The sequence below is a fragment of the Necator americanus genome, chromosome II (genome assembly GCF_031761385.1).
Source record: "Necator americanus strain Aroian chromosome II, whole genome shotgun sequence".
NCBI lineage: Eukaryota > Metazoa > Nematoda > Chromadorea > Rhabditida > Ancylostomatidae > Necator > Necator americanus.
Window position 1 is genome coordinate 36,790,845 of NC_087372.1, and position 27,999 is coordinate 36,818,843.

Genomic DNA, 27,999 nt, shown 5'->3' on the forward strand with positions numbered 1-27,999 from the left:
TTCGAAGCGGCGCGCTGGAGCGTAGCGGTGGTGCAAGGAACCTCGCTGCCGCCACCAACCTCTGCAGTTCTCCATGATCCCACCTCGATTCCAACCGTTTTCTCCACCGCACCGCTTCGAGCGCAGCCGCTCTCGCAACTATCCGTGCTTCATGTTGTTTTGATCCGACTATAATTATAATATGAGCATAAATATCGTGGTGCCCACAACTAACATAAATACAGATGACTATAGCTTTCTACACTTATCTGCATTTACCTTAGTTGGGACAACCACGCCACGCTTCCGATAAGAAGAGGGTGAAGCGAGGAGTGCATGGAGGGAAGCCGAAGAAGCGCATATGTTGCTGCGAAATTGTCCCAGTTGTCCGGAAAGACATAAAAACTGAGCCGTTGTCCTCTGTAGAACATTCATAACTATCAATTTTGTTAAGGTCAGTTTCATGCTCAGCAAAAAAGATCTGGATTTCAAATAACCGTGCAGCAGTACCCTTATTGAAATCAAAATGTTTCTTTTATTTGAAACCACTTAAAATCAAGATAAAAATAAGGAAAATCCAACATAATGTATGAGCAAGGACTGTTTTGTAATTCATCACCGGACACGTCTTTCCTTTTTTTTTGCAGCGAAAAACAAATTAACTTGTTACGACTACTGATCGCTAGAAAATTGACCTTTATGTTTGTGTAAAATATTTGCAGGAAGATATTTCTACATGTGACGTGCACTGACCTGATATCTCCTTGAAATCACTATTACTGTAATCTGAATTAATGTGAAGTTCAATCACATTTCCCTTTTCAAGGCCATTTCACTCAAGAACACTCTCATTTGAAATAGTAGAGGAGATAAACGAAAACAAGAACTATGATCAAAAAATTGGACTATCTTATAAATTCCCAAGGACCGCTATGCTAAGAATTTGTCAACATAGAATAATAAAATAAATAAAGAATTATAAAATAAATAAATAGTAGAGAAAAGATGATAGTATCAGGCGTAGCACTAGCAGTCAAGTCAAAACGATCCAAGTTCTAGTGCGGTTGCGGAAGTGATTGCGCTTGCAGTGTGATCTTCTCCAACCAAGCTGCGAAATAGAATACGGGTCCCATCGCGCCTGAAATTCGAGCGCAGCCACTGACCGCAATTGTACCATAAGTCAAGTCCTTTCGTAACGGCTGGATAAAAAAGGATAAAGTGTCTGGCGTTAGTGAATCCGCTTGGGATGCGTCTCCACGTTCACCTCAATTCAGAATCGTTTGAGGTTTACGAACGTGTAACTGGCTTATACAATGACTTGCGGTGGCTACCTGATGTGTCAAGTCAGTGTTTTTATCCTCCCAGACAAGTGCGGTACCAATTTATCGACCCCGGAGGGTTGAAAGTCTTGGTGAGCACTAGGGCGGATTCGAACCTCCAATCGACCGTGCAGGAAACGAAACCTCTAACCGCTACACTACACCAAAGAAATATATGTTAGTGAGGCCTGTTTTAGAAAAGATTTTTTTGTATCGTCAGATTTTTTTGTACTGCTTGTAATTGAAGAAAACCTATTGCGTGTAGATAAAGGAAAATGTTGAGTAAAACTTCAGGAACAAAGCTTTCTAGGGAATTGCCGAAGAAAAAAAACTAGCAGTTCCTATGGTCCAATATTTTCATCCATCCAACAATTTTTCACAAATTTACTAGTACAGTGTTGAGCGAAATTAAAAGTGGCGGCGATGGAATTATTGCAGAAGTTTTGACCTTGGGATGCAATGAAAAGGTGAGCTGTCCAGGTATGTTGGATATGCAGGACATGTTTCTTCTCTAGTAACTGATCAATGATGGCAGGAGGAAATGCTTAATTTTTATTGGATTTGTTGTAAAGTGACCACGAAAATTTCACTATAAAAATTTGCCATCGGTTGCACCGTTGCTCATTTGCACAGCCGTCAGACTCTTCGAAAAATATAGTATATCATTAAAAAGGTAGGTACTGCTTCTTAGTTAGCTATTAAGTTAGTTTTTCTTTTTTAACACTACAAGTTTTTTTTTTTTTTGAAAAAAGGATAACCAGTAAGAAAACAACTGTGAAAAGGAAATATGTTGGAATAAAATAAAAATAATCGTAGATAATAATAATAACAACACTAGTAGTAATAATACATTTAAAAAAGGATAAAGTCACTGGCGTATCAATCCACTTGGCATGTGCTAACGCGTTTTGCTGGAATTTGTAATCGTTGAAGTTTTGGAATGCGTGTTGGCCCGTACAATGACTTGCGGGGGCCAGCCGATGATCAAATCAGTGTTCTTATCCTCCCGACACGTCTGGTACCAATTTATCGACCGCCGGAGAGAGGAAAGACTTGGTTTCCACTAGAGCGGTTTTGAACTATCGACTGACCTACCTACCAACCTACCTTCAGGATTGTTTAGAGTTCAGGAGTGTGTAACTATCCTATACAATGACTTCCAGGTGCTAGCCGATGGGTCAAGTCAGTGTTTTTATCCTCCCAGACAAGTGGTACCAATTTATCGACCCCGGAGGGATGAAAGGCTTGGTGAGCGCTTGAGTGGATTCGAACCTCGGATCGATCGTGCAGGAAGCGGAACCTCTAACCGCTACACCACATCCGCCCAATAATACATTAACAGTTATAAAATAATGGTTCTCAGTAGGATTTCCTCGAAAGATTTTCAGTGATGAATCGAACGATGCTAGGATTATTACTAGTTTCATACAAGTCAAAAGTAATAAGAAATTCGCTAAATACTGCTCAAATGGAATTAGATGTAAGCATTTTAAGGAACATGGACGAGTTCACCTGGCTTCACTTTGATATACATGTGCACATAAATACACACAAAAATATACAAGTACGCATATTCCATGACGCTTGCGAATGCACATTTTATTTTATTTTATTATTTATTTTATCATTTATCATATTGTCATATTTTATTCTTTTATTTATTTTATTATTTATTTTCAAATATTTTTAAAATATTTATTTTCAGGCACGTGAATGAGTACAACATCGATTATCAGCGGCGTAGCAGGTATAACCGCCGTTAGTACCGGATTCGCCATTGTCACTGTTCTCTACCTCTTCAATGATATAAACAAGTTTTACGATGAGGCGCTTGAGGAGCTTGCAGAGTTTAAGGTTGACTTTTAAGAGAATTTCAAATACACAATTAAAATCACCGATATTTCTAGGATATAGCAAATTCCGCGTGGCACGAAATGAGACCTTCGGATCACCAAAGTAGAGATAAACGTGGAATCATCTTCAACACATTCCGTAGCCGCAGGCAATATCCATCTAACTGTAACTGTGCAGCTAGATCAGCAAATTGCCCTACAGGACCACCTGGACCACCGGGAGCTGCAGGCTTACCCGGAGAACCTGGTTTACAAGGAGCACCAGGTAAACCGGGTATCGAGGGAATTGGACTAAGTTTTGATGGTGGACACAGTGGATGCATCATGTGTCCTTCTGGACCACAAGGACCTCCGGGACCAGATGGACCTATGGGACCTCCTGGAGCTCCTGGAATGCCGGGTGCAAGTGCCCTGTCTGAAGCTCAGGGACTACCAGGCCCGCCTGGGCCTCCTGGAGATGCTGGAGCGCCCGGAAGGCCAGGAGCAGCTGGGCCGCCAGGTGAACCAGGGGCGCCTGGACAATGCGGCAGAGGACTGCCTGGACCTCCGGGACCTCCTGGACCGATGGGACCACCTGGAGCACCTGGAGCAAATAGTGCATCTGATGCTGTTGCAATCCCTGGTCCACCTGGACCTCCAGGATCACCCGGAAGACCAGGAAAACCAGGTATGGATGGCCACCCGGGAACTGCAGGAGGGATGGGCTCCGTTGGAGGAGATGCCATGTACTGTCCATGTCCGCCGCGGACGATAAAAATGAAACGAATGGCTACACGATATGTGAAATACCGTTCACCATAGTAGTTTGTGTGTTCCAGTATGGAATAAATATTGAAGCATCCAAGCCTTGATATGATTATTTCGGTAGGATAGGAAGAGATAGAAGAGATAAGAACATAAATGCTGTTGTTAAGAGAAAACAGAATATGTAGAGGAATCATGACCAGATCCGGAGGTAACACTACGTCATTATCTGCCTGAAGGATACATTGCAGGACGGCGTTGATCAGTCCCTATGAAAGTGTGCCTACGCGTTTGATTCAAATCCAGAATGAGGTTTATAAACCCGTGCTCAGCTTTACAAAGATTTGTTGGAACGAGACGATGTGTTAAGTTAGTGTTTCTATCTTCCTAGATGAGACTAGTACCAATTTGACGACGCAAGAAGAATGAAGGGCTCAGTTTTCACCCAGGCGGTTTCGAACCATCGATCGCGCAGTCAGAACCAAAGCACTTTCGGAATGCGCTATATTCCCTCATTTTCTGTATGTGAAGAAAATAAACAGTTAACCAGTCGATATAGTAAAGATAAACCTTCATAATAAAAATCAAAAACTGATGGCAACGTCTCAAAAACTACTCGTTAAGAGAAGGACTAATTTTTATAGTATTCTCCACATATGTAAAAGTGGGAATTAGACGTACCTGACATAATCGGCGGGCTGACACTATTGCTTGATGCGCTTGTCCACATTTTTTCCTGTTGTCCTCGAACACAGCTCTGTCCAAACCTTCTCGATCTACAGCAAGAGCTCGCACAGAATCCATCCATTCGTCACTGCTCCATATTTCTGGAACTGGACTTGGCATCTCGCGTGAAATTCCTATCGACATCAATTGAGTCGAGCAGTACCTCAGGTCTACAAGGTCAAACAGTTCAGCGTTCACGAAACGGAGAGTTGTTAGCAAAGATTCCGCGCTCCCTCTGGTTTTAAGAGTGTGTTGGACAACAACAACAGCTTTTTTGGAATATCTGCGCATTTCTCGTTATGTAACTGCTAAAAGTAATAGCTTATACTATATATATATATATATATTATATATATATGTATATATATGCACACATATGTATATATATGCATATATATGCATATATATATATATATATATGTATATATGGCGGGTGTGGTGTAGCAGTTAGGGGTTCCACTACTTGCCCGATCGATCGGAGGTTCGAATCCGCTCTAGTGCTCACCAAGCCCTTCATCCATCCGGGGTCGATGAACTGGTAGCGCACTTGTCTGGGAGGATAAAAACACTGACTTGACACATCGGCTAGCCACCGCAAGTCATTGTATAGGTCAGTTACACGTTCGTAAACCTCAAACGATTCTGAATTGAAGTAAACGTGGGGGGCGAAGGTCCCAAGCGGATTGATTAACGCCAGCAACTTTAACTTTATGTACTATATATATCACCTTGATCACCTTGACTCCCGTTGATCTTCGAACTGGTCGAGCGGGCGCCAGTAATTCTTCCATTTGTCCCAATCGCGTGCCAGAGTAGCCCAGTGGTTCCTCCTTTCGCGTGGGACACGAAGAGCATCATATTTTTCTTTGAAGGATTTCGTGAAGAAATCTGACCATCGGGTCGGCGGTCTTCCTGTAGTGCGCTTAATATCGCGGGGAACCCAGTCGCTCACGGCTCTGGTCCAACGGTTGTCATTAAAGCGCATCACGTGTCCGGCCCACCTTATTTTACTTTCATCACTCATCACAGCATCACTCTCTCAATTGCGCGTTCAATGACGCTCACCGCGTTTTCTTCTTGCTTGCGAAATGCCCAGGTTTCCGAAGCATAGGTCAAAACAGGAAGTATGGTGGTGTTGAAGAGGTGAGCACGGAGCCGGGTGTTCCTGGTCTTCTTCACTACATCCTCGATGCTCTTGTACGCTCCCCAAGCCACTCGTCTCCTTCTGCCCAGCTCGAGGGTCGGGTCGCTCATCATGTTGAGTTCCCGACCCAGATAAACGTAACTGGTGCATTCGGATATGTTCGTTCCGTTGACCGTGAATGGGGCATCCGAGACCCATCCGTTCCGCATGAACATCGTCTTTTGTAGATTCAGCTGAAGACCGATGCATCCACATGTTTCGTCGAATTCGATCAGCATTCGTTCCGCTTGGCTGATGCTAGGTGTTATCAGTACGATGTCATCAGCAAAACGCAAATGGTGTAGCTGCCGACCATCATCCTTCACTCCCATGTAGTCCCATTCCAACTTTAGCATTGCGTTCTCGAGGGTGGCTGTGAATATTTTGGGTGAGATTGTGTCACCCTGTCGAACCCCCCTCTTCACGTCAATGATGATATTCTTGTAGAATGGCGAAATTCCGGTCGTGAAGTTACTGTACAACTCTCGAAGTACCTTTATGTACTGAGTAGGGACGCATTGGTTGTCCAAGGCTTCCACGACCGCTTCCGTCTCAACTGAGTCGAAGGCCTTCTTTAAGTCGATGAAGGTGAGACAGAGCGGCATCTTGTACTCTCGTGATACCTCGATGAGTTTCGAAACAGTGTGAATGTGGTCAATCGTGCTGAATCCTTTTCGAAACCCTGCTTGCTCGCATGGCTGTCCTTCATCCAAGACTCTTTCAATCCTATTAAGGATCACTCTTGTAAAGAGCTTGTAGATGACGGACAGTAGGCAGATTGGACGATAGTTGCCGATGTCATGTGGATCTCCCTTTTTATACAACAACACGGTCTTGCTGGTCTTCCACTGTTTAGGAATCTTGCATTCCGACAGATAACGTGTAAAGAGCCTCGCCAGGGTGTTGATGAGTACTGGCGGAAGGCTCTTCAGGTGTTCTTGTCTTATTCTGTCGGGACCGGGTGCCGTACGATTTCTTACCGACATGATAGCATGTCGTATTTCGGATGGGAGAACCTCTGGAATGACATGTACGTCTTCCCTCAGATGGTGAGGAGGCAAGTGGACATGGCTGTCGAAGAGATCGGAGTAGAAGTCGTAGATGATTTTCTCCATCCCCCTTCTCGATGCAATGGTTGTTCCCTTCGGGTTCCGGAGAGCAGTCATCCTCGTCTTGCGACTGGCGAAGTCTAGACGGGCATAGCGGATGCTTTTCCCCGCCTCTGCAGCTTCAGCCAGCACTTCTGCTTTTCTCTCTTTAGGGTCTTCCTTTATCGCCTTTCTGCAAAGCCTTGCGAGCTCGGACGTGAGTTCTTGGTTCCCTGCGGCTCGTGCTGCTCCACGCTGGCGTATCAGCTCAAGAGTTTCAAGAGACAGGCGCCTCTTGGTGGTTTTAAAACTCTCAGCCTTCTTGGCGCAGTCGTGAAGGTGTTCAACAAGCCGGTCATATTCCTCGTCGATGTTGTCCATTGCGGAACCTTCCCATTAGCGTAGCGAAGAGATCCCAGTTGATGGCAGTCCTGGGATTTCTCTTTCTGAACTTGGCGGCTCTCTCTGCTCTCCTTGTGAAGGAAAATCTTCCTCGGAGGAGGCGATGGTCCGATCCCGTATAGAACTTTGGTACAACACCGACGTCCGTCAGGCAGAACCTTTTATTGACGATGATGTGGTCTATTTCATTACGGTACCCTCCACCGAGTGACTCCCACGTCCAGCGTAGAGAGGAGGGCTTCTGGAATTGCGAGTTCCCATGGATGGTCTTAGTCGTCATGATGAACTCGGAGAACCTCTCCCCCTGGTCATTCCATTGTAGGCCGTGGGTCCCGATGTGAAGTTCCTCCGGCGTTCTTCTTGGGCCAACCTTGGCGTTGAAATCGCCAATTATGACCTTGTAGAAGGCATGGTCTTCTCGGTAGAACTTCTCCAGGTCCATATAGAAAGCTTCGACTTCTTCTTCTTCGTAGCTTGATGTTGGAGCGTAAGCGACGAAGATAATCAAAGCTGGTGTTGGGCCACATCTTCTCATCCGCAGACGTCCGATTCGGGTCGTAAGTTGTTCAAAAGAGTCGATGTTTTTTGCCATACTCGTGTTGACGAGGACGCCAACTCCACCAACACCTCTACTGTCGCATGTTCCTGAGAACAGTTCTTCTCCAGTTTCATATACGGCGTTGAGAGGGTGACGTCGTCTCGTCTCGGTCAGTCCGATGACGTCGTACTTGATCTTCTTGGCTTGCATCATCAGTTCTTCGATGGCCGCTTCCGATGCAAGCGTACGTGCGTTATAAGTACAGATCGCCATCCTAGTCCTTTTTCGTTTTGGTAGCCTACATGACTCCAGCAACCCCGTTCCACCTGGCGCTACCGTACCAAGCTTTCCTCCGGAATCAGGAGACTCTTTTCTATTACTGTGTTTTGCGTAAAAAATTTTAAAACCCTTGGGCAGGTTGCAAGCCTCTAGTCCCATGAGTTTCTGGGAGAACTTTCGTTCTCCCGGAGTGGACATGTGGAGCTTATTTGTTGGAAGCGACTCCAAACCGCCTCCCTTGCACCTCCCAGTCATTTGATTGCAGGTTTTTGGCCGGACCGACGTGCGGGATACAAGGATGTCATGAGTAAGTCCTGGCTCAGCAGAAACAGGGATTCTATCCCCTGAATCCACCTGTGTCTCTGGGCAAGCGCAAGGTCGCTTTTGGTCCGCGATTAGCCCCCTATCCGCCACAGGGTACACGCCACGTAGCCTCGCGACTAACCGGCTTTGATCCCTCTAGTGAGGGAGATCCGTGGATACTATGTATATATATATATATATATATCTGTAATAAGCAGATAGCAATCAAACTCGTATATAACCGTAGTAAGTTAAACAGCTTGAACGTTCCCAAGGCGTGCACTCGAATTCCTGATTCTATTTAGTATAGAAGTAGAGTTAAAAGAGTTATAGTAAGCAAGGCCGTCGCGAGCAGATAGCAATCAAATACCATATACACGGTCTGGCATTGAAAATAATGAGGATAAAATTAAAAGCCGCACACAATGGATACAATTATTGAACGCTCCTTACAAGAATTCTATTTTTACTTCAGAGTTACAGGACATTGAAACGACGCCGTGTTCAACACTTAATTTCGACCACCAACACGTTGAAAACCGTACTTAACACGTCGCTACCTGTTTAGATCAGGTGAAAAACGCGTTCACTCCTGAAAAAACACGATGAAACAGAGCTTCGCTTTCTACGCATTCGCAAACACCATTTTTCACGACAAATCAATTATTCCTTTGGCTAATTTGTGACTAGTTTTATCGTTGGTTCTTAATCATAACATAGTAGTCATACGAGTTCGACGAGATTAAAGGCACCGTATCAAGAAACTGACGTAATTGTTAGAACTGTGGAAGAATGTAGAGTTCGGGCTGCAAATTACTGGTACGATCGTGGTCCCGCTCAATAAACCATACTTAAGCTGAAAAACAGCGTGAGAACCGGCGTTTGGTCCTACGAGGCACGTGAAAACACTCTTTCCTTGTGCACGCGCCGCATCGACGAGAGAGCGGTTGAGAATCAATGGGGTCTCCTCAGCAGCCTCTTCACATAAAACCGATGAATCGGTTCTTGGGAGGACAGGAGCGTTCACTAGTGGACGCGTTCTAAAGTATCCCGTAAGTAGCGCAGGTGTAAGCAGTACGAACTACAGTGGTTTTCACGCCTTTGCTCAGGATGTGTGTGTCTAAGGTCGTCTAGCGTTAATCAAACCACTTGGGATGCGCCCCCACCCTCACCTCAATTTAGAGTCGTTTGAGGATTGCGAACATGTAACTGGCCTTTACAATGCCTTGCGGTAGCTAGCCGATGTGTCAAATCAGTGTTTTTATCCTCTCAGACAAGTCTGGTATTGATTTATTGACCCCGGAGAGGTGATGGGCTTGATGAACACTTGGGCGGATTCGAACCTCCGATCGATCGTGCACACAGCGGAAATTTTTACCGACTGTGGTACTTCCGCCCCATACGAATATATAGTTGGATCGAAATGACATGAAGCTCAGTGCAGTTTCGCAAGAGGCTGCGTTCGAAGGGGTTATATGGAACGTAGCGGCAGCGATTGAAGGGAACCCTCACTAGCAGCATTCATCGCGGCAGTTACCGACGGTCCCACCTAGATCCCAGCCGCTAGCTCCACCGCGCCGCTTCAAGCGCAGTCGCTTACGCAAAGCTGCACCGAGGTCCGAGTCGTTTTGACCCGACTGTTCCATTCATGTAGTGAGAAGAATTTGGAAGATGTGGATGATTTTGATTGATTATTCACTTATTGATGTTGGCTATCTCTTCTATTTTCCATATCAGCAAGAAATAAAATACGCGTAATACAGTTCGCTGAGGAGGGATTGACTGAGCTTATTCATGAAAACAAACGCCAGACGACGAGAGAATTGGTAGAGACAATGGAATGCTCCCGCAGTACCATAAACTGTCACTTTCACTCGATGGAAAAGATTGAAAGTTCGCTCGACGCATGGGTCCCGAATCTTTTGAAAGATTGATTTCTATTGTCGAGGCATTGAACGGTTTGTTGAACGTTGGGAAAAAGTTATAAATGGGAATAGGGAATATTTAGTGTTGATTCATTTGTTGTTCATTTCTTGTTTATTTTTATGGAAACCTAAACTTTGAAAGAAAAAAAAAACACCAGCACTTATAGGCCAACCCGTTATATGTTTGATCCGATGTTTTTTTTTCTCGCAAACCATTTTTTTTTTGTCAGAATTGTTTTGTTGAGTTGATGTCGAATCCGTTGCCGCATCGGAAGCGGTGTTCTAAAATATGTAAAAAAAGAACACATGCAGGAGAAATGCAACGATAAATTCAGTGAAAATATAGAGATATATTATACGGAAAGATGAAGAATATTAAATGACATTTATGGAATACATTAAGAAATGCGTGTGAAATGGTTTTATTAGATGACAGTTTGCTTTAGAATATAAAATACGTGCTATAAAACAATATATAAGGTGAAGATGAACTATGTTATTGCGAAGGAGCACCATGCAGATACTATATCTGTTGTGGATACCCGCTGTCGTAAACGGTGAGTTTTTTTCTTCTTGGATTTTTAGTTAAAACCTAACCATAGCAACCGAAATCAAAACAGTAAGCAAAATAACACATTTGTTTTTCAAAAATGGCTTCATTCCATCTAAGAAATGTTATCTAAAAGATGCACACAGATATCCAAAAAGAAAAATAAGTGAGAGTTTTAGAATAGAGACGAAATAAAGCAAGATTAAATCAGAAATGGCAATTCAGAAGAAAATATATAAGGACAGAAAAACTCCTCCTTCTGTTCTTCTTCTTTCCGGCTAATCCATAATATATCCTAGACGTTGGAATATAACTCAAGTTTGTTGGAATTTTTCTATTAATCTTTCCAGCCGGTCTAGCTCAGACGGAAGATGTAAATGTTGTTACCGTTGCTGATGCAGATTCTTCCCCAACACCCGCGGGAGAGACGACGGAAAAACCAGAGGTAAGGACACTTAATGTTCCAGCAATAAATCCATCGTATCCAAAAATGTCACGAAGTTGCTATGATGGAGACAACGGATTAGTCAATAACATGTGACAGTGTGATCTTCTCCAACCAAGCTGCGAAACGGAATATGGGTCCCATCACGCCTTAAATTCGAGCGCAGCCACTGACCGCAATTGTACCATAAGTCAGGTCCTTTCGAAACGGCTGGATAAAAAAGGATAAAGTGTCTGGCATTAATGAATCCGCTTGGGATGCGCCTCCACGTTCACCTCAATTCAGAATCGTTTGAGGTTTACGAACGTGTAACTGGCTTATACAATGACTTGCGGTGGCCACCTGATGTGTCAAGTCAGTGTTTTTATCCTCCCAGACAAGTGCGGTACCAATTTATCGACCCCGGAGGGTTGCCTTGGTGAGCACTAGGGCGGACCTCCGATCGATCATGGAGGAAACGAAAACTCTAACCGCTACGGTGCAACAAAGAAATATATGTTAGTGAAGCCTGTTTTAGAAAAGATTTTTTGTATCGTCAGATTTTTTGTACTGCTTGTAATTGAAGAAAATCTATTGCGTGTAGTTAAAGGAAAATTTCAGGAAGAAAGCTTTCTAGGGAATTGCCGAAGAAAAAAAAACTAGCATTTCCTATGGTCCAATATTTTCATCCATCCAACAATTTTTCACAAATGTACTAGTACAGTGTTGAGCGAAATTGAAAGTGGCGGCGATGGAATTATTGCAGAAGTTTTGACCTTGGGATGCAATGAAAAGGTGAGCTGTCCAGGTATGTTGGATATGCAGGACATGTTTCTCTAGTAACTGATCAATGATGGAAGGAAGAAATGCTTAATTTTTATTGGATTTGTTGTAAAGTGACCACGAAAATTTCACTATAAAAATTTGCCATCGGTTGCACCGTTGCTCATTTGCGCAACCGTCAGACTCTTCGAAAAACATAGTATATCATTAAAAAGGTAGGTACTGCTTCTTAGTTAGCTCTTGAGTTGACTTACTTACTTACTTGACTTAATCGGCGGGCTGATGTCATCGCCTGACGCGATTACCCGCATCTTCGCCGAGGTGTGCCGTCCTTGAACAGAGCTCTGCCCAACCTTCTCGATCTTCTGCGAGAGCTTGCAATCAATCCATTCGTCGCTATTGAGTTAGTTTTCCTTTTCTTACATAACAAGTTTTCTTAAAAAAGTATAACCAGTAAGAAAACAGCAGTGAAAAGCAAATATGTCGGAATAAAATAAAAATAATCGTAAGTAATAATAGTAGTAACAGTAGTAGTAATAATACATTATTAGTTATAAAATAATGGTTCTCATGCTAGTAGGATTTTCTGGAAAGACTTTCAGTGATAAATTGAACGATGATTATTACTAATTTCATACAAGTCAAAAGTAATAAGAAACTCGCTAAATACCGCTCAAATGGAATTAGATATAAGCATTTTAAGGAACATGGATGAGTTTACCTCGCTTCACTTTGATATACATGTGCACATAAATACACACAAAAATATACATGTATACATATTCCATTACGCATGCGAATACAATCAAATATTTTTAAAATACTTATTTTCAGGCACATGAATGAGTACAACAGCAATTATCAGCGGTGTAGCAGGTATAACCGCCATTAGTGCCGTGTCTGAAGCTCAGGGACTACCAGGCGCGCCTGGGCCTCCTGGAGATGCTGGAGCGCCCGGAAGGCCAGGAGCAGTAGGACCGCCGGGTGAGCCAGGCGCGCCTGGACAATGCGACAGAGGACTGCCTGGACCTCCGGGACCTCCTGGACCGATGGGACCACTTGGAGCACCTGGAGCAAATAGCGCATCTGATGCTGTTGCAATCCCTGGTCCACCTGGACCTCCAGGATCACCCGGAAGACAAGGAAAACCAGATATGGATGGCCACCCGGGAACTGCAGGAGGTATGGGCTCCATTGGAGGAGACGCCATGTACTGTCCATGCCCGCAGCGAACGATAAAAATGAAACGAATGGCTACACGATATGTGAAATACCGTTCATCATAGTAGTTTGTGTGTTCCTGTATGGAATAAATATTGAAGCATCTAAGGCTTGATATGATTATTTCGGTAGGATAGGAAGAGATAGAAGAGATAAGATCATAAATGCTGTTGTTAAGAGAAAACAGACTATGTAGAGGAATCATGATCAGATCCGGAGGTAACACTATGAGACTCACTACGTCATTATCTGCCTGAAAGATACATTGCAGGACGGCGTTGATCAGTCCCTATGAAAGTGTGCCTACGCGTTTGATTCAAATCCAGAATGAGGTTTATAAACCCGTGCTCAGCTTTACAAAGATTTGTTGGAACGAGACGATGTGTTAAGTTAGTGTTTCTATCCTCCTAGATGAAACTAGTACCAATTTGACGACGCAGGAAGAATGAAGGGCTCAGTTGGCACCCAGGCAGTTTCGAACCATTGATCGCGCAGTCAGAACCAGAGCACTTTCCGAATGCGCTATATTCCCTCATTTTCTGTATGTGAAGAAAAAAAACACTGAACTAGTTGATATAGTAGAGATAAATCTTCATAATAAGAAATGAAAATTGATGGCAACGTCTCAAAAACTGCTCAATAAGAGAAGAACTAATTTCTATAATATTTTCCACAGATATAAAAGTGGAAATTAGACGTACCCGACATAATCGGCGGGCTGACACTACTGCCTGATGCGCTTGTCCACATCTTTTCCTGTTGTCCTCGAGCACAGCTCTGTCCAAACCTTCTCGATCTACAGCAAGAGCTCGCACAGAGTCCATCCATTCGTCACTGCTCCATATTTCTGGAAGTGGACTTGGCATCTCACGTGAAATTCCTACCGACATCAATTGTCTCGAGGTCAATTGTCCTCAGATCTACAAGGTCCAGCAGTTCAGCGTTCACAAAACGGAGAGTCGTTAGCAAAGACTCCACGCTCCCTCTGGTTATTTGACCTAAAGAGTTGTCCTCTAAGAGTGCGTTAGACAACAACAACAACACTTTTTGCAATATCTGGGCAACTCCCGTTATATTTAAAAAACGTTATATAACTGCAATGAGTAATAGTATACTATATATAGGGTGGGTGGGTGTAGTGTAGCGGTTAGAGGTTCCGCTTCCTGCACGTTTGATCGGATTCGCCCTAGTGCTCACCATGCCTTTCATCGCTTTCATTTCGTCGATGAATTAGTACCAGACTTGTCTGGGAGGATAAAAACACTGATTTGACATATCGGCCGGCCACCGCAACATTGTAAGGCCACTTTCGTAACCCCCTCCACTCAGTTACACGTTCGTAAACCTCAAACGATTCTGAATTGAAGTGAACGTGGGGGTGCATCCCAAGCGAATTGATTAACGCCAGCAACTTTAAAGGCATCACCCCACGAATCTGAAGTGGTGAAGATTTCAAGTGCAGTATTCTTATAATGGACAGTAGATTATGAAGAGGAGAGTTATTCCGTCCATTTCTTTCTAACTGCCGTAAAAAACGGCTCGGAAGATGCGGCACCGCACTAGGCTGGCGCGCTCAGACGGATTCCTTGTGGAAAATAGTGCGCCAGAATCCTCGAAGTCGTATCCTCCGGGACGTTTCTTACGGTAATTAGGAAGAAATGGACGGAATCACCCCCTCTTCATAATCTACTATCCCGTATACGAATACTCCACCTGAAATCCCTACAACCTCAGATTCGTGGAGTGATGCCTTTAAGTTTATATACTATATATATATATATATATATATATATATCTGTAATAAACAGATAGCACTCAAACTCGTATATAACTGTAATAAGTTAAACAGCTTGAACGATCCCGAAGCGTATACTCAAATCTTTGATCTTAGTTAGTATAACTAAAGCCGTCGCGAGCAGACAGCAATCAAATACCATATATACGGTCTGACATTGAAAATAATGAGGACAAAATTATAAGCGCACACAATGAATGCTGTCATTGAACACAAGAAGAATTCTAATTTTACCTCAGAGTTACTGGACATTGAACTGACGCCATGCTCAGCACTTACCATCGACCACCAACGCGTTGAAAACCGTACTTAACACGTCGCTACCTGTTTAGATGAGGTGAAAAACACGTTCACTCCTGAAAAAAATACGATGAAACAGAGCTTCGCTTTCTACGCATTCGCAAACACCATTTTTCACGACAAATCAATTATTCCTTTGGCTAATTTGTGACTAGTTTTATCGTTGTTTTGATATTGTTCTTAATCATAACATAGTAGTCATACGAGTCCCCTTCGACGAATTTATACGCACCGTATCAAGAAACTGACGTAGTTGTTAGACCTGTGGAAGAATATAGAGTTCGGGGTGCAGATTAGTGGTACGATCGTGGTCTCGCTCAATACACCATACTTGCGCTGAAAAACAGCGTGAGAACCGGCGTTTGGTCCTACGAGGCACGTGAAAACACTCTTTCCTTGTGCACGCGCCGCATCGACGAGAGAGCGGTTGAGAATCAATGGGGTCTCCTCAGCAGCCTCTTCACATAAAACCGATGAATCGTTTGTTGGGAGGACAGGAGCGTTCACAAGTGGACGCGTTCTAAAGTATCCGTAAATAGCGCAGGTGCAAGTAGTACAAACTACAGTGGTTTTCACGCCTTTGCTCAGGATGTGTGTGTCTAAAGTTGTGTAGCTTTAATCAAACCACTTGGGATTCGCCCCCACCCTCACTTCAATTCAGAGTCGTTTGAGGATTACGAACATGTAACTGGCTTTTACAATGGCTTGCGGTAGCTAGCTGATGTGTCAAATCAGTGTTTTTATCCTCTCAAACAAGTCTGGTATTGATTTATCGACCCCGGAGAGGTGATGGGCTTGATGAACACTTGGGCGGATTCGAACCTCCGATCGATCGTGCAGGCAGCGAACCGACTTCCTACCGACTGCGGTACATCCGCTCAATACGAGCATATAGTTGGATCAAAACGACAGCTCGAATGCTGTTGCGGAGACCGTGTTGGAAGGGGTTATGTGGAGCGTAGCGGCTGCAATTGAAGGGAACCCTCACTAGCAACACTCATCGCGGCAGTTCCCGATGGTCCCACCTTGATCCCAGTCGCTAGCTCCACCGCGCCGCTTCAACCGCTATCGCTTACGCAAAGCTGCACCGAGGTCCGTGTCGTTTTGCTCCACTGTTCCATTCATGTGGTAAGAAAAATTTGCGAAAAAAAAAATTAAAAAGAGCGAAAAAAAGAGAAAAAAATTACGGAAATACGGATGGAAAAGTTTGAAAGTTCGCTTGACGCATGGGTTCCGAATCCTTTGAGAGATTGTATTCTACTGTCGAGGCATTAAACTGGCTTGTTGAACGTTGGGAAAAAGTTATAAGTGGGAATAAAGAATATGTAGTGTTGATTTATTTGTTGTTCATTTTTTATTTATTTTTGTGGAAACCTAAAAGTTGAAAGAAAAAAAACCAGAACTTATGGGCCAACCCGTTGTATGCTTGATCCGATGTTTTTTTTTCTCGCAAAATGTTCTTTGTCAGAACTGTTTTGTTGAGTTGAAGTCGAATCCGTTGCCGCGTCGCAAGCGGAATGAACCCTTTTTTAATTAAAATCTAGCGCAATTGTACGTGTAGGATAGGGTTCTAAAATATGTAAAAGAAAAGAACACATGCAGGAGAAATGCAGCGATAAATTCAATAAAATGATATATTATACGGAAAGATGAAGAATATTAAGTGAAATTCATGGAATACATTAAGAAATGCGTGTGAAATAGTTTTGTTAGATGACAGTTTGCACAATTTGGTTGCTTTAGAATATAAAATACGTGCTATAAAACAATATATAAGGTGGAAATGAATTATGTTATTGCGAAGAAGCGGGAAGCACCATGCAGATGCTATATCTGTTGTGGATACCCGCTGTCGTAAACGGTGAGTTTTTTTTCTTGGATTTTTAGTTAAAACCTAACCATAGCAACCGAAATCGTAACAGTAAGCAAAATAACGCATTTGTTTTTCAAAAATAGCTTCATTCCATCTAAGAAATGTTATCTAAAAGATGCACACAGATATCCAAAAAGAAAAATAAGTGAGAGTTTTAGAATAGAGACGGAATAAAGAAAAAATAGAAATAATAAAAATAGAGAAAGCAAGATTAAATCCGAAATAGTAATTCAGAAGAAAATATATAAGGATAGAAAAACTTCTCCTTGTGTTCTTCTTCTTCCCGGCTAATCCATAATATATCCTAGACGTTGGAATAAATAACCCAATTTTGTTGGAATTTTTCTATTAATCATTGCAGTCGGTCTAGCTCAGACGGAAGATGTAAATGTTGTTATCGTTGCTGATGCTGATTCTTCCTCAACACCCGCGGGAGAGACGACGGAAAAACCAGAGGTAAGGGCGCTTAATGTTCCAGCAATAAATCCATCGTATCCAAAAATGTCACGAAGTTGCTATGATGGAGACAACGGACTAGTCAATAACATCTCCAGAAAATTCAACTACAGTAAGAGTAGAGAAGAAAAAGCTTAGAATAACGTAGTTACAAGACAAACGAAAAATGGAAATCCTGTCAATTTGACAGGAGTCATGAGAAAAAAAAACAGCAAGATTTTTTTTTACAAAATTTACTTATTTGACTTATCTAATTCTTTCATGGTCCGGCGTTAGAGCTCTCCTCTCTCTAAAAAATCAATCGTCATGTTCTCATTTCAGGAAAGCATAACTATTCTGACAACTACACCTATTCCGGCTCCATTAACCCCTTTGGATACACCTCCTCCGACTACACTACACCCTTTGGAAGAGTATGAGAAGCTCCCTAAACCAGCGGACAAGTGTATTAGATATGTAAGAAAAGATGGCACAGTCATGGATCACAAGGTAACTCACACATTTTTCTATGATAGAAAATTTTTATTTGAAAAGAAAAAGATTTGTCAAACTGTAGCAGATCCAAGGAATTGAATCCAGGAAAACAGATCATAATGTGAATTGATAGACTACTTAGATATCACAAATATAACATGGGAATGAAAATTTTGGCTTAAAGGCATCACCCCACAAGTGATTCCGTTCATCACTTCCTGTATCACTGTAAACAGACGATCCCCAAACGCTGTTTCTTCGCAACCCCTGCGCCCCCCCCCTTCGCCTGCGATTCGTCCAAATAGGTTTTCGACGAATCGCAAGCGGGAGCGGGGCACGTACTGTTGCACATGGGATTTGCCTTTAATTGCATGCCTTTAATTTTTGCGACTTTGCATCAATGAGAGTCATTGAAAATAAAAATCGAGTGAAATAAGTGAATAAGGACAAACAAGTATTTGTTTTCGAATAAATTACAATGATGTTAAGATCTTCCGAGAACATAGAATCAAACTTGAGAACGCATCGAGATTTTGTGAAGAAAATGGGATGGATCTCGGATCATTTGAGGACGAAAATGAGTCACGATTTGTTACGAGTAAGTTATAGTGTTTGATGTGAAAATACTCCACAAAAAAATAAATAGAATTTCAGCTCAATATCGTGTACATGAATGTGAACTCCCACTTGAATGTGACGTAAAATTGTGGAGAAAAGTAAACAACAGGTGACGATAATTCTATATTCAGAGGAAAATTACGATTTAATCTACATCAAGTAACGATTGAAGTTTACGCTAATATTTGCCGTAATTTTTATTACGGCTGTATTTCAGGAAGTACACAAACAAGAGATGGCCACTTGTATCCTTAGACGATGGAAGTCTTTTCCCGTTCTCCTACTCTAAAGCCAGCTATTACTGGGTAATTGATCAAAATATACATAAATGAGACTCCACACAGCCAAAATAGTCTTATCGCCATGTTTATTTCAAAAAAAAAAACATATGATTTGTTTTTTTTTTCAGGATTATCTAGATACTATAGAGTTAGGAGTTGTTTGTTCCAAGAAAATTGCTGAACTTTCGGCCTACCCAATATTCCCCGATCCAGATCCTAAGAGCACGGGTGTGATTGTTGAGAAATCTAATGGCGCCAAGTACCATTATCATGTAAGTTCCTCGTTATTTAAACTGATTTTCATCATTATTAGAAATTAACGAAAGAATTCTAGTTTTTTTCTTTTAAACTTAGGATATAATGCACTTTAAAAATTCTGCTATTTCTTCAAAGAGGGTTCTGATCGTAAAACGAAATTGAGAAATTTGAGTTCTTTTGTTTTTCAAGGACTTTCAGGAATTTTCATATCTTATAGGTTTCGTTGTGTTGCTAAGACTTAGAAAACACATATAATCCACGCTTGATGATAAGTTACGGATGATTCACAATCAATACTCATACATACATACATATATGAGGTCGAGTCAAAACGATGCAGGAAGCTGCAGGTGCAGTTGTGTAAATTGGATGGTCTCGAAGCAATGGAGCGGTGGAGCGCAGCGGTTAGGATCGAGATGGGACCCTTGTTAGCACCATCACTGCATCGCTGCAGTTCGCTACGTATGGCCTCATTTCGATTCCAACTGCACCATGCTTCACGTCATTTTGAACCGACTCTAAATACGTACAGTACTAACTGGATTGTTTGCATCTAAACCATCTGGGATTTTGTCTGGAGTTATAAACACAAACAACAACATTTAACCAAAAAAAAACCTTTTAAAATGAAACATAGATCAGTGATCGCTATCGATACTTTAAAGGTCGTTTCAAGCGGTCTCATAACTCTGAACAAAGCTCGAAGGGAATGTAAAAAAATCGGATACAAACTAGCCGTATTTAGTAATGACAGAGAAGAAAAGTTCGTAGTAGGTGAGTCGCAGATTTTCGTTCGATTTCGAAGTGACTCGAATTTCGAGTGAATCGAAATTGATTTGATTCAGATGAATACAAAAGCAAGTACTGTAAGTACTGCAACGCCGCCTACTGGATACGGCATAAAAGGCGGAACTTGTGAGTGCATTTTCTTCATTTCTCTTTCATGTCCGGCATCCCGGCAACGTACACGAATTAGGATTGCTACCTATGCTTGAAGGGGAAAATGTATTTAGTTGGGAGGAGGAGGAAGAGGAGGTGGAGGAGGAGGGGGTGGACTCAGTGGCGCCTATATTTCTTGAATGCTCTGTCTAGCTTTTTCTCTTAGTGACTTCAACGTACATGTCATAGATGCTTTTAAGATCAATGCTTAGATCTTAGGGCCTCGACAGATCTAGTTATTTACTTCCAGAAATAAGTGCGCCACTAAGTGCGTCTCGTACCAATTTTACCAATCGAAACAAAGAAAGCATGTTGAAATCGGAGGAGAATAGAATCTTCTTCCTTCCCCCGGCAAAACTTGACATTTCTAATTTCTTCTTCTCCTCTGGAAATTAGATGGAAAATTGGAAATTCTATTTTTTTTTTTGATTCTCCAAAATAGTTCCGTCCTTTTTTCGAAATACTTCCAACAAAATAGTTCCAGATTATTCTGGAAGAATCAAATTTTCTCTAGACTTTTCAATGATTTCATCTATCTTACCGAAAAAAGTTACAGTTACAGTGTGACGTAGTCACTATGGTCTATTTATTTATTTATTTATTCCTACATACCAGCGGTGCACAAAAAAAGAAGAAGAAAAAACACAGTTCGTCTGAGCAAGAATACATAAGAAAAAATGGCAAACAATTTATTATCAGTTGTAGTTCTCAATTTTTCTCATTCACTTCGATCCAGCAAATCTGAAGGTCTGTTGTCCTGTAGAGAGAAATGTATGTACATATACAGTTCTGTAGTGTTTAATACAGAGTATTACGAATATTCTCACGCATCGTCATGTCCATGTTTCTTTCGGAAAAATGACTACTATTTGTTCAGAAATCACGTGAATAAAAAAGATAAAAGACAAAGTCACTGGCGTATCAATCCACCTGGGATGCGCCGACGCGTTTTCGGACTGAAATTCGGAATTGTTGAAGTTTTGGAACGCGTGTTAGCCTATATAATGACATGAGAGGGAAAGCGGATAATCAACTCAGTGTTTTTATCCTCCCAGACAAATCTCGTACTCCAATTTATCGCCCTCGGCGGGATGAAAGGCTTGGTTGGCATTAGGGCGGTTTCGCACCATCGACCGTGTGTGGCTAAAGCGGACCACTAACCGACACCGTGGCAAATCCGTCCTATCGCCTGGATAGGAGATAATAGGGACTAGTACCACAAAAGTGTGACTTAGTGTGACTAGTGCCAAAAAATTTTGCAAGGGAATTTGAAATCATCCTCCACCCATTTTTGAGCAGACTTTTCGAGCTTATTTCTTTGTTAAAAGAGGATGGATAGAAAAATCACTTTTTCTTCAAAATATTTGCTGATACAGAAAGATGGAAAAATCACATGTGAATCGGAAATAATAATACGTATGAAAAACGAAAGCGAGAGATTCTTCTTAAGCGTAAGGTACTCGGAGAGGTGCTACGCGTTATGGTTCAAGGGTCGCAGGCGAGTGGGAATGGACTGCTCGGGACGAATGAATCTTAGAGAGGTGAGTTCTCGACCATTGGTATAAACCTGTGATATGTGAACTGTAGTTTCACTGCTATTGATATTTTAGAATCATCCCTACTGGGCGGAAGGCTACATATGTTCAAAGAAACTTCGTGAACATGTTGATTCCTCTGAAACACATGTCGAGAAATAAGTGTGGCATGGGAATTGAAGCATCACATTTTTCCTCTTAATGATAAAAAGATAAAGGATAAAGTTTCTGGCGTTAATCAATCCGCTTGGGATGCGCTCCCACGTTCACTTCAATTCAGAATCGTTTGAGGTTTACGAACGTGTAACTGGCCTCTACAATAACTTTTGGGGCTAGCCGATGTGTCAAGTCAGTGTTTTTATCCTCCCAGACAAGTGCGGTACCAGTTCATCGACCCCGGATGGATGAAGGGCTTGGTGAGCACTAGAGCGGATTCGAACCTCCAATCGATCGGGCAAATAGTGGAACCCCTAACCGGTACACTACACCCGCCCCTTTAAATGATATATTTAGGAGATAAACCCCTTCAGGGATAACTGAATTAAGCACCAGATATTGATTTTTTCATGAGGGTAAAATATTGAGCTTTAAACTAGGCTACAAAGACATCCCTTTTGAGAAGGTGAGATGTGCCAACGATGCAAATTCAGGTTAACTTACTACTTTAAAAATAACTTAGTGCGACTAGTAGCACAACACGAGCTAAGATTTCTGTAAGGGACTTCGAAATCATCTTCCACCCGTTTTTGAGCAGACATTCCAAGCTTTTTTAATCACGTTGATAAAAGAGGATGAATAGAAAAATGACCTTTTCTTCGAAATATTTGCTGATACAGAAAAAATTACATATAAATCGGAGCTACTTTAATGGGCCTCAATCTTTATAGTTGTGGATCACTGGCTCCCCACCACCTGCTCCTCCTCCTCAAAAAGAAAAGAGGCGACGAAATTGATGAAAATGAAAAAAGCAAGAGTGAAAGGATGAGAGCTGCCAGTTGTAGAGGACTAAAACAAATGGTTCAGGATCTTCTTTTTTACACCAAAACATCTAGTTTACTCATAAACCCCTGACACGACAAGAACAATCTGAGGTAATGAAAACCTCATAAGGGAATGCTGGTAAATCAGCAATGTACACGAAAAGAAGTTTATGTCTAAACAGAAACCGTAGATTGAAACAAAAACGATGAAGTGTGTGAAAGTTGGAGGTTATGGACCTAGCATTACAATTACTCACAGTATGTTTTTCCCGACTGTATACTTTGTTTCCTGATGCAGGAGTTGTGGAAAATTATCGTTTAATCTCTTCTGTTCTGCTCCATGATTGCCTTCACATCGCTTGCTGTGCGTTCCGTCATTTCTTCTTATCGCATATATATATCCATTTATCCGATCTAGCCCGTGGTTCCTCCTTTCGCTGGGACACAAAGCATCATATTTTTCTTTCAAGGACTTCGTGAAGAAATCTGACCATCGGGTCGGCGTCTTCCTGTGCGCTTAATATCGCGGGGAACCATCGTAGGTCTGGTCAAGGTTGTCATTAAAGCGCATCACGTGTCCGGCCCACCTTATTTTACTTTCCTTGGCAAACGCGGCGGCGTCTCTAATCTTCGATCGCTGACGTAGAGAGAACTTCGAATCCCGTCCCTCACTTGCGTGAAACGGGATACTCTAGCATCACTTCTCAATTGCGCGTTCAATGACGCTCACCGCGTTTTCTTCCTGCTTGCGAAATACCCAGGTTTCAAGCATAGGTCAAGCAGGAAGTACGGTGGTGTTGAAGAGGTGCACGGAGCCGGGTGTTCCTGGTCTTCTTCACTACATCCTCATGCTCTTGTACGCTCCCAGCCGTCGTCTCCTCCTGCCCAGCTCGGGGTCAGTCGTTCATCATGTTCTTCCCGACCCAGATAAACGTAGCTGGTGCACTCGATATGTTCTTCCGTTGAGCGTGAAGGCATCCGAGACCCATCCGTTCCGCATGAACATCGTCTTTTGTAGATTCAGCTGAAGACCGATGCATCACATGTTTCGTCGAATTCGGTCAGCATTCGTTCCGCTTGGCTGATGCTAGGTGTTACCAGTACGATGTCATCAGCAAAGCGTAAATGGTGTAGCTGCCGACCATCAAAATTCACTCCCATGTCGTCCCATTCAAACTTTCGCATTGCGTTTTCGAGGGTGGCTGTGAATATTTTGGGTGAAATTGTACCACCCTGTCGGACCCCCTCTTCACGTCAATGATGATATTCTTGTAGAATGGCGAAATTCCGGTCGTGAAGTTACTCTACAACTCTCGAAGTACCTTTATATATTGAGTAGGGACGCCTTGGTTGTCCAAGGCTTCCACGACCGCTTCCGTCTCAACCGAGTCGAAAGCCTTCTTTAAGTCGATGAAGGTGAGACAGAGCGGCATCTTTTACTCTCGTGATACCTCGATGGGTTTCGAAACAGTGTGAATGTGGTCAATCGTGCTGAATCCTTTTCGAAACCCTGCTTGCTCGCATGGCTGTCCTTCATCCAAGACTTTTTCAATCCTATTAAGGATTACTCTTGTAAAGAGCTTGTAGATGACGGACAGTAGGCAATTGGGCGATAGTTGCCGATGTCATGTGGATCTCCTTTTTATACAACAACACGGTCTTGCTGGTCTTCCACTGTTTAGGAACCTTGCATTCCGACAGATAACGGTAAAGAGCCTCGCCAGGGTGTTGATGAGTACTGGCGGAAGGCTCTTCGGTGTTCTGGTCTTATTCTGTCGGGACCGGGTGCCGTACGATTTCTTACCGACATGATAGCATGTCGTATTTCGGACGGAGAACCTCTGGAATGACTTGTCCATCTTCCCTCGATGGTGAGGGGCGTGGACATGGTGTCAGAGATCGGTAGAGTCGTGATTTTTCTCATCCCCTTCTCGATGCAATGGCTGTTCCCTTTGGGTTCCAGAGCGTATCCTCGTCTTGCGATGGAAGTCTCGACGGGCTAGCGGATGCTTTTCCCGCCTCTGCAGTTCAGCCAGACTTCTGCTCTTCTCTCTTTAGGTCTTCCTTTATCGCTCTCGGCAAAGCCTTGCAGCTCGGACGTGAGTTCTTGGTTCCCTGCGGCTCTGCTGCTCCACGCTGGCGTATCGCTCAGAGTTTCAGAGACAGACGCCTCTTGGTGGTTTTAAAACCCTCAGCCTTCTTCGCGCAGTCGTGAAGGTGTTCGACAAGCCGGTCATATTCCTCGTCGATGTTGTCCATTGCGAATCTTCCCAAAGCCGACTAGCGTAGCAAGAGATCCCAGTTGATGGTGTCCTGGGATTTCTCTCTCTGAACTTAGCGGCTTTCTCTGCTCTCCTTTGAAAGAAAATCTTCCTCGAGGAGGCGATGGTCCGATCCGTATAGAACTTTGGTACAACACCGACGTCCGTCAGGCAGAACCTTTTATTGACGATGATGTGGTCTATTTCTTACGGTACCCTCCACCGGGTGACTCCACGTCCGGTAAAGAGAGGGCTTCTAATTGCGAGTTCCCATGGATGGTCTTAGTCGTCATGATGAACTCGAGAGCCTCTCTCCCTGGTCATTCCATTGTAGGCCGTGGGTCCCGATGTGAAGTTCCTCCGGCGTTCTTCTTGGGTCAACCTTAGCGTTGAAATCGCCAGTATGACCTTGTAGAAGGCATGATCTTCTTGGTAGAACTTCTCCAGGTCCTATAGAAAGCTTCGACTTCTTCTTCTTCGTAGCTTGATGTTGAGCGTAAACGGCGAGATAGTCAAGCTGGTGTTGCCACATCTTCTCTCCGCAGACGTCCGATTCGGTCGAGTTGTTCAAAGAGTCGATGTTCTTTGCCATACTCGTTTGACGAGGACGCCAACCCACCAACACCTCTACTGTCGCATGTTCCTAAGAACAGTTCTTCTCCAGTTTCATATACGGCGTTAGGTGACGTCTCTCGTCTCGGTCGTCCGATGACGTCGTACTTGATCTTCTTGCTTGCATCATCAGATTTCTGGCCGCTTCGATGCAAGCGTACGTGCTTATAAGTACAGATCGCCATCCTATCCTTTTCCGTTTGGTAGCCTACATGACTCCTGCAACCCCGTTCTACCTGGCGCTACCGTACCAGCTTTCTCCGAATCAGAACTCTTTTCTATTACTGTGTTTTGCGTAAAAAATTTAAACCCATGGTTAGCCTCGTCCAAGTTTCAGAACTTTCTTCTCCCGTGTGATATGTTTTTGTTAGGCACTCACGCTCCTTGACCTCCCATCACTTGATTGCTTTTCCGACCACGATACAAGGATGCTGTCGCTGCTCAAAACATCCTGAATCCACCTGTTCTGCAAGGCAGTGTTTTCCTTTCCCTATCCGCCAACGCGCCATACTCCGACTAACCGGCTATCCTCTTGGAGATCCGTGGATATATATATATATATATTTTCATCAGAACTGCTTAGGACTCTAAAGGAGACACTCATACGTGAACGAGCAACATATCGCACATAAACGCGTCATATATTTACAGTTAAAAGAAAGTAGAAACATTTTAGAACCTGGTAAAACCGCCTCAGCAGGAGCGTTCGAGATGAGATCTAAAGCTAGGGTCAAACGTGTGTCCGCTTCCCCTCATTCACTCCATTGCAGTCGCTTACGTAACACCTAAAAACAGACTTACTTTTGACTTAAAGGCATCACTCCACGAATCTGGGGTGATGCAGGTTTCAGCTGGGTTATGCCTATACGGAGTCGTAGATTATGGATTCCATGGGGGTGATTCCGTCCATTTTTTCCTAACTCCCGCAAAAAACGGCTCTGAAGATACGACTTCGAACGTTCCGGCGCGCTATTTTCTACAACGAGTTCGATTGGAGCGTGCCAACCTTGTGCACGCGCCGCATCTTCCTGGCAGTTTTTTTACGGCAAGGAAGAAATGGACGGAATCACCCCCCTCTCCATAATCTACTACGCCGTACACCATAAATCCGCACCACCTCAAATTCCTGAAGTGATGCCTTTAAACTGCGGGCGGATGTTCCGGCCTAACGCGACCTATAGTCGGGTCAAAACGACATGAAGCACGGACAGTTGGGCAAGCGGCTGCGCTCGGAGCGTAGCGGTTGGGATCGTGTAAGGATCCTCGCTACCGCCACTCACCTCAGCAGTTCGCCACGGTCCCACCTCGATTCCAACCGCTGCCACACCGCTTCCGAGCGCGGCCGCATACGCGACGGTCCGTGTCTCATGTCGTTTTGACCCAACTATATCCGCGTCTTCGCCGGGTACATGTAAAGAGGGTCCCGACGGATTTTTGAGCATCCATCGATCATACCTCGGCAGAGCTATTAGTGATGGTACGTCCAAATCTTGTGTGATTCTCGTATTGGAGTCATTGCCTCCGGACGATCCACAAAATATACATATGGATGGTGATAGACGTGTATTATTCCCGCTAATTCTCACATTCTCTAGAAAAAATCTCCATCATTTTGCGAGCATCTTACATGCGTCGTTCCGGTTTCGCACCCTCTGATGACTTTACAACCCAATACCGTGGTACTGGGGATTTGTGGGATTTTTGGAGGTACAGACTTGAACAAATTCTACCGACTGTTAAACACTGTACTACGAGAACCTGGTTATAGTGAATCCGACAAATAAACTTGTCTGTACTGTAGGAGGATTGGAGGCACTGGGCAGATTCTTCAGCCCATCTTCAGATCTCGATGCCTAAGCACCGTAGTTGTTTCAGTTCAGACCATACTAGTCTTAACCTTAGTTTTCTTCGCATTTAAGACATTTGGTCAGGTAGTAGTACTAGTAGTAATTGTAGTGTTGGTTTATTAACTTTAGCCTCAACATTACCTGTTTTAGCTAAGATCTGAGCTGAAGCTACTAAAGTTTAGGACCTCAGATATGAGGTCAGGCTGAGGACCCACTCTCTGCCTAACCTTCCCGACTACCCATACCATGGCTAAACTAGTATAAACATCTAAATAGAGGTAACAGGAAAGCAAAAAAAAAAAACTACTCTAATACATATTTGTAGGTAAAGTACACATGCACATAAAATCATGTCGTGAGTGTTCACGTTGTGTGCAAATTCACGTGTAGCAATGTAACTCACGTCTAATGCTGGCCGGCTCTGGTATTTTTGAAGCCCTTACTTTTTCACTT

General features: G+C 43.2%; 12 protein-coding genes across 14 annotated transcripts; 4 read left to right on the forward strand and 8 right to left on the reverse strand.

Moving 5' to 3' along the window:
* Positions 1-3,011: 3,011 nt before the first annotated feature.
* RB195_020611 (uncharacterized protein) lies at positions 3,012-3,952 on the forward strand (the record flags this gene model as incomplete). The annotated part of the gene is made up of 2 exons (XM_013439641.2): positions 3,012-3,152; positions 3,206-3,952. 2 exons carry the CDS (start codon positions 3,012-3,014, stop codon positions 3,950-3,952), a joined length of 888 nt encoding a protein of 295 aa, XP_013295095.2.
* A 555-nt stretch (positions 3,953-4,507) lies between these two features.
* On the reverse strand, positions 4,508-4,912 carry RB195_020612 (uncharacterized protein; the record flags this gene model as incomplete). The annotated part of the gene is made up of 1 exon (XM_064188983.1): positions 4,508-4,912. The coding sequence occupies one exon, from the start codon at positions 4,910-4,912 to the stop codon at positions 4,508-4,510; it is 405 nt and encodes a 134-aa protein (XP_064044864.1).
* Positions 4,913-5,354: 442 nt separating this feature from the next.
* RB195_020613 (uncharacterized protein) lies at positions 5,355-5,606 on the reverse strand (the record flags this gene model as incomplete). The annotated part of the gene is made up of 1 exon (XM_064188984.1): positions 5,355-5,606. The coding sequence occupies one exon, from the start codon at positions 5,604-5,606 to the stop codon at positions 5,355-5,357; it is 252 nt and encodes an 83-aa protein (XP_064044865.1).
* A 38-nt stretch (positions 5,607-5,644) lies between these two features.
* On the reverse strand, positions 5,645-7,273 carry RB195_020614 (uncharacterized protein; the record flags this gene model as incomplete). Its single annotated transcript, XM_064188985.1, has 1 exon — positions 5,645-7,273. The coding sequence occupies one exon, from the start codon at positions 7,271-7,273 to the stop codon at positions 5,645-5,647; it is 1,629 nt and encodes a 542-aa protein (XP_064044866.1).
* A 15-nt stretch (positions 7,274-7,288) lies between these two features.
* Positions 7,289-10,060, reverse strand: RB195_020615 (uncharacterized protein; the record flags this gene model as incomplete). Of its 2 annotated transcripts, XM_064188987.1 has the most annotated exons (3): positions 7,289-7,418; positions 7,492-8,455; positions 9,964-10,060. In XM_064188987.1, 3 exons carry the CDS (start codon positions 10,058-10,060, stop codon positions 7,289-7,291), a joined length of 1,191 nt encoding a protein of 396 aa, XP_064044867.1. The 2 variants fall into 2 exon arrangements, with proteins under 2 accessions (XP_064044867.1, XP_064044868.1); XM_064188986.1 differs by lacking the exons at positions 7,289-7,418; positions 9,964-10,060 and having other exon boundaries at positions 7,475-7,535; positions 7,591-8,105.
* Positions 10,061-10,832: 772 nt separating this feature from the next.
* Positions 10,833-12,043, forward strand: RB195_020616 (uncharacterized protein; the record flags this gene model as incomplete). 2 transcript variants are annotated; one of them, XM_064188988.1, is made up of 3 exons in its annotated part: positions 10,833-10,896; positions 11,240-11,334; positions 11,951-12,043. In XM_064188988.1, the coding sequence occupies 3 exons, from the start codon at positions 10,833-10,835 to the stop codon at positions 12,041-12,043; spliced, it is 252 nt and encodes an 83-aa protein (XP_064044869.1). The 2 variants fall into 2 exon arrangements, with proteins under 2 accessions (XP_064044869.1, XP_064044870.1); XM_064188989.1 differs by lacking the exon at positions 11,951-12,043 and having other exon boundaries at positions 10,854-10,896; positions 11,240-11,430.
* An 895-nt stretch (positions 12,044-12,938) lies between these two features.
* Positions 12,939-13,382, forward strand: RB195_020617 (uncharacterized protein; the record flags this gene model as incomplete). The annotated part of the gene is made up of 1 exon (XM_013439533.2): positions 12,939-13,382. One exon carries the CDS (start codon positions 12,939-12,941, stop codon positions 13,380-13,382), a length of 444 nt encoding a protein of 147 aa, XP_013294987.2.
* Positions 13,383-13,724: 342 nt separating this feature from the next.
* Positions 13,725-14,207, reverse strand: RB195_020618 (uncharacterized protein; the record flags this gene model as incomplete). Its single annotated transcript, XM_064188990.1, has 2 exons — positions 13,725-13,856; positions 14,019-14,207. The coding sequence occupies 2 exons, from the start codon at positions 14,205-14,207 to the stop codon at positions 13,725-13,727; spliced, it is 321 nt and encodes a 106-aa protein (XP_064044871.1).
* A 3,023-nt stretch (positions 14,208-17,230) lies between these two features.
* Positions 17,231-22,008, forward strand: RB195_020619 (uncharacterized protein; the record flags this gene model as incomplete). The annotated part of the gene is made up of 11 exons (XM_064188991.1): positions 17,231-17,273; positions 17,647-17,741; positions 18,063-18,230; positions 18,705-18,813; positions 18,870-18,942; positions 19,051-19,138; positions 19,243-19,386; positions 20,038-20,146; positions 20,218-20,287; positions 21,762-21,852; positions 21,922-22,008. The coding sequence occupies 11 exons, from the start codon at positions 17,231-17,233 to the stop codon at positions 22,006-22,008; spliced, it is 1,077 nt and encodes a 358-aa protein (XP_064044872.1).
* Positions 22,009-23,846: 1,838 nt separating this feature from the next.
* On the reverse strand, positions 23,847-24,685 carry RB195_020620 (uncharacterized protein; the record flags this gene model as incomplete). The annotated part of the gene is made up of 3 exons (XM_064188992.1): positions 23,847-24,028; positions 24,395-24,577; positions 24,631-24,685. The coding sequence occupies 3 exons, from the start codon at positions 24,683-24,685 to the stop codon at positions 23,847-23,849; spliced, it is 420 nt and encodes a 139-aa protein (XP_064044873.1).
* A 691-nt stretch (positions 24,686-25,376) lies between these two features.
* RB195_020621 (uncharacterized protein) lies at positions 25,377-25,679 on the reverse strand (the record flags this gene model as incomplete). Its single annotated transcript, XM_064188993.1, has 1 exon — positions 25,377-25,679. The coding sequence occupies one exon, from the start codon at positions 25,677-25,679 to the stop codon at positions 25,377-25,379; it is 303 nt and encodes a 100-aa protein (XP_064044874.1).
* A 750-nt stretch (positions 25,680-26,429) lies between these two features.
* On the reverse strand, positions 26,430-27,789 carry RB195_020622 (uncharacterized protein; the record flags this gene model as incomplete). Its single annotated transcript, XM_064188994.1, has 3 exons — positions 26,430-26,484; positions 27,155-27,290; positions 27,774-27,789. 3 exons carry the CDS (start codon positions 27,787-27,789, stop codon positions 26,430-26,432), a joined length of 207 nt encoding a protein of 68 aa, XP_064044875.1.
* Between the last annotated feature and the right edge of the window lie 210 nt (positions 27,790-27,999).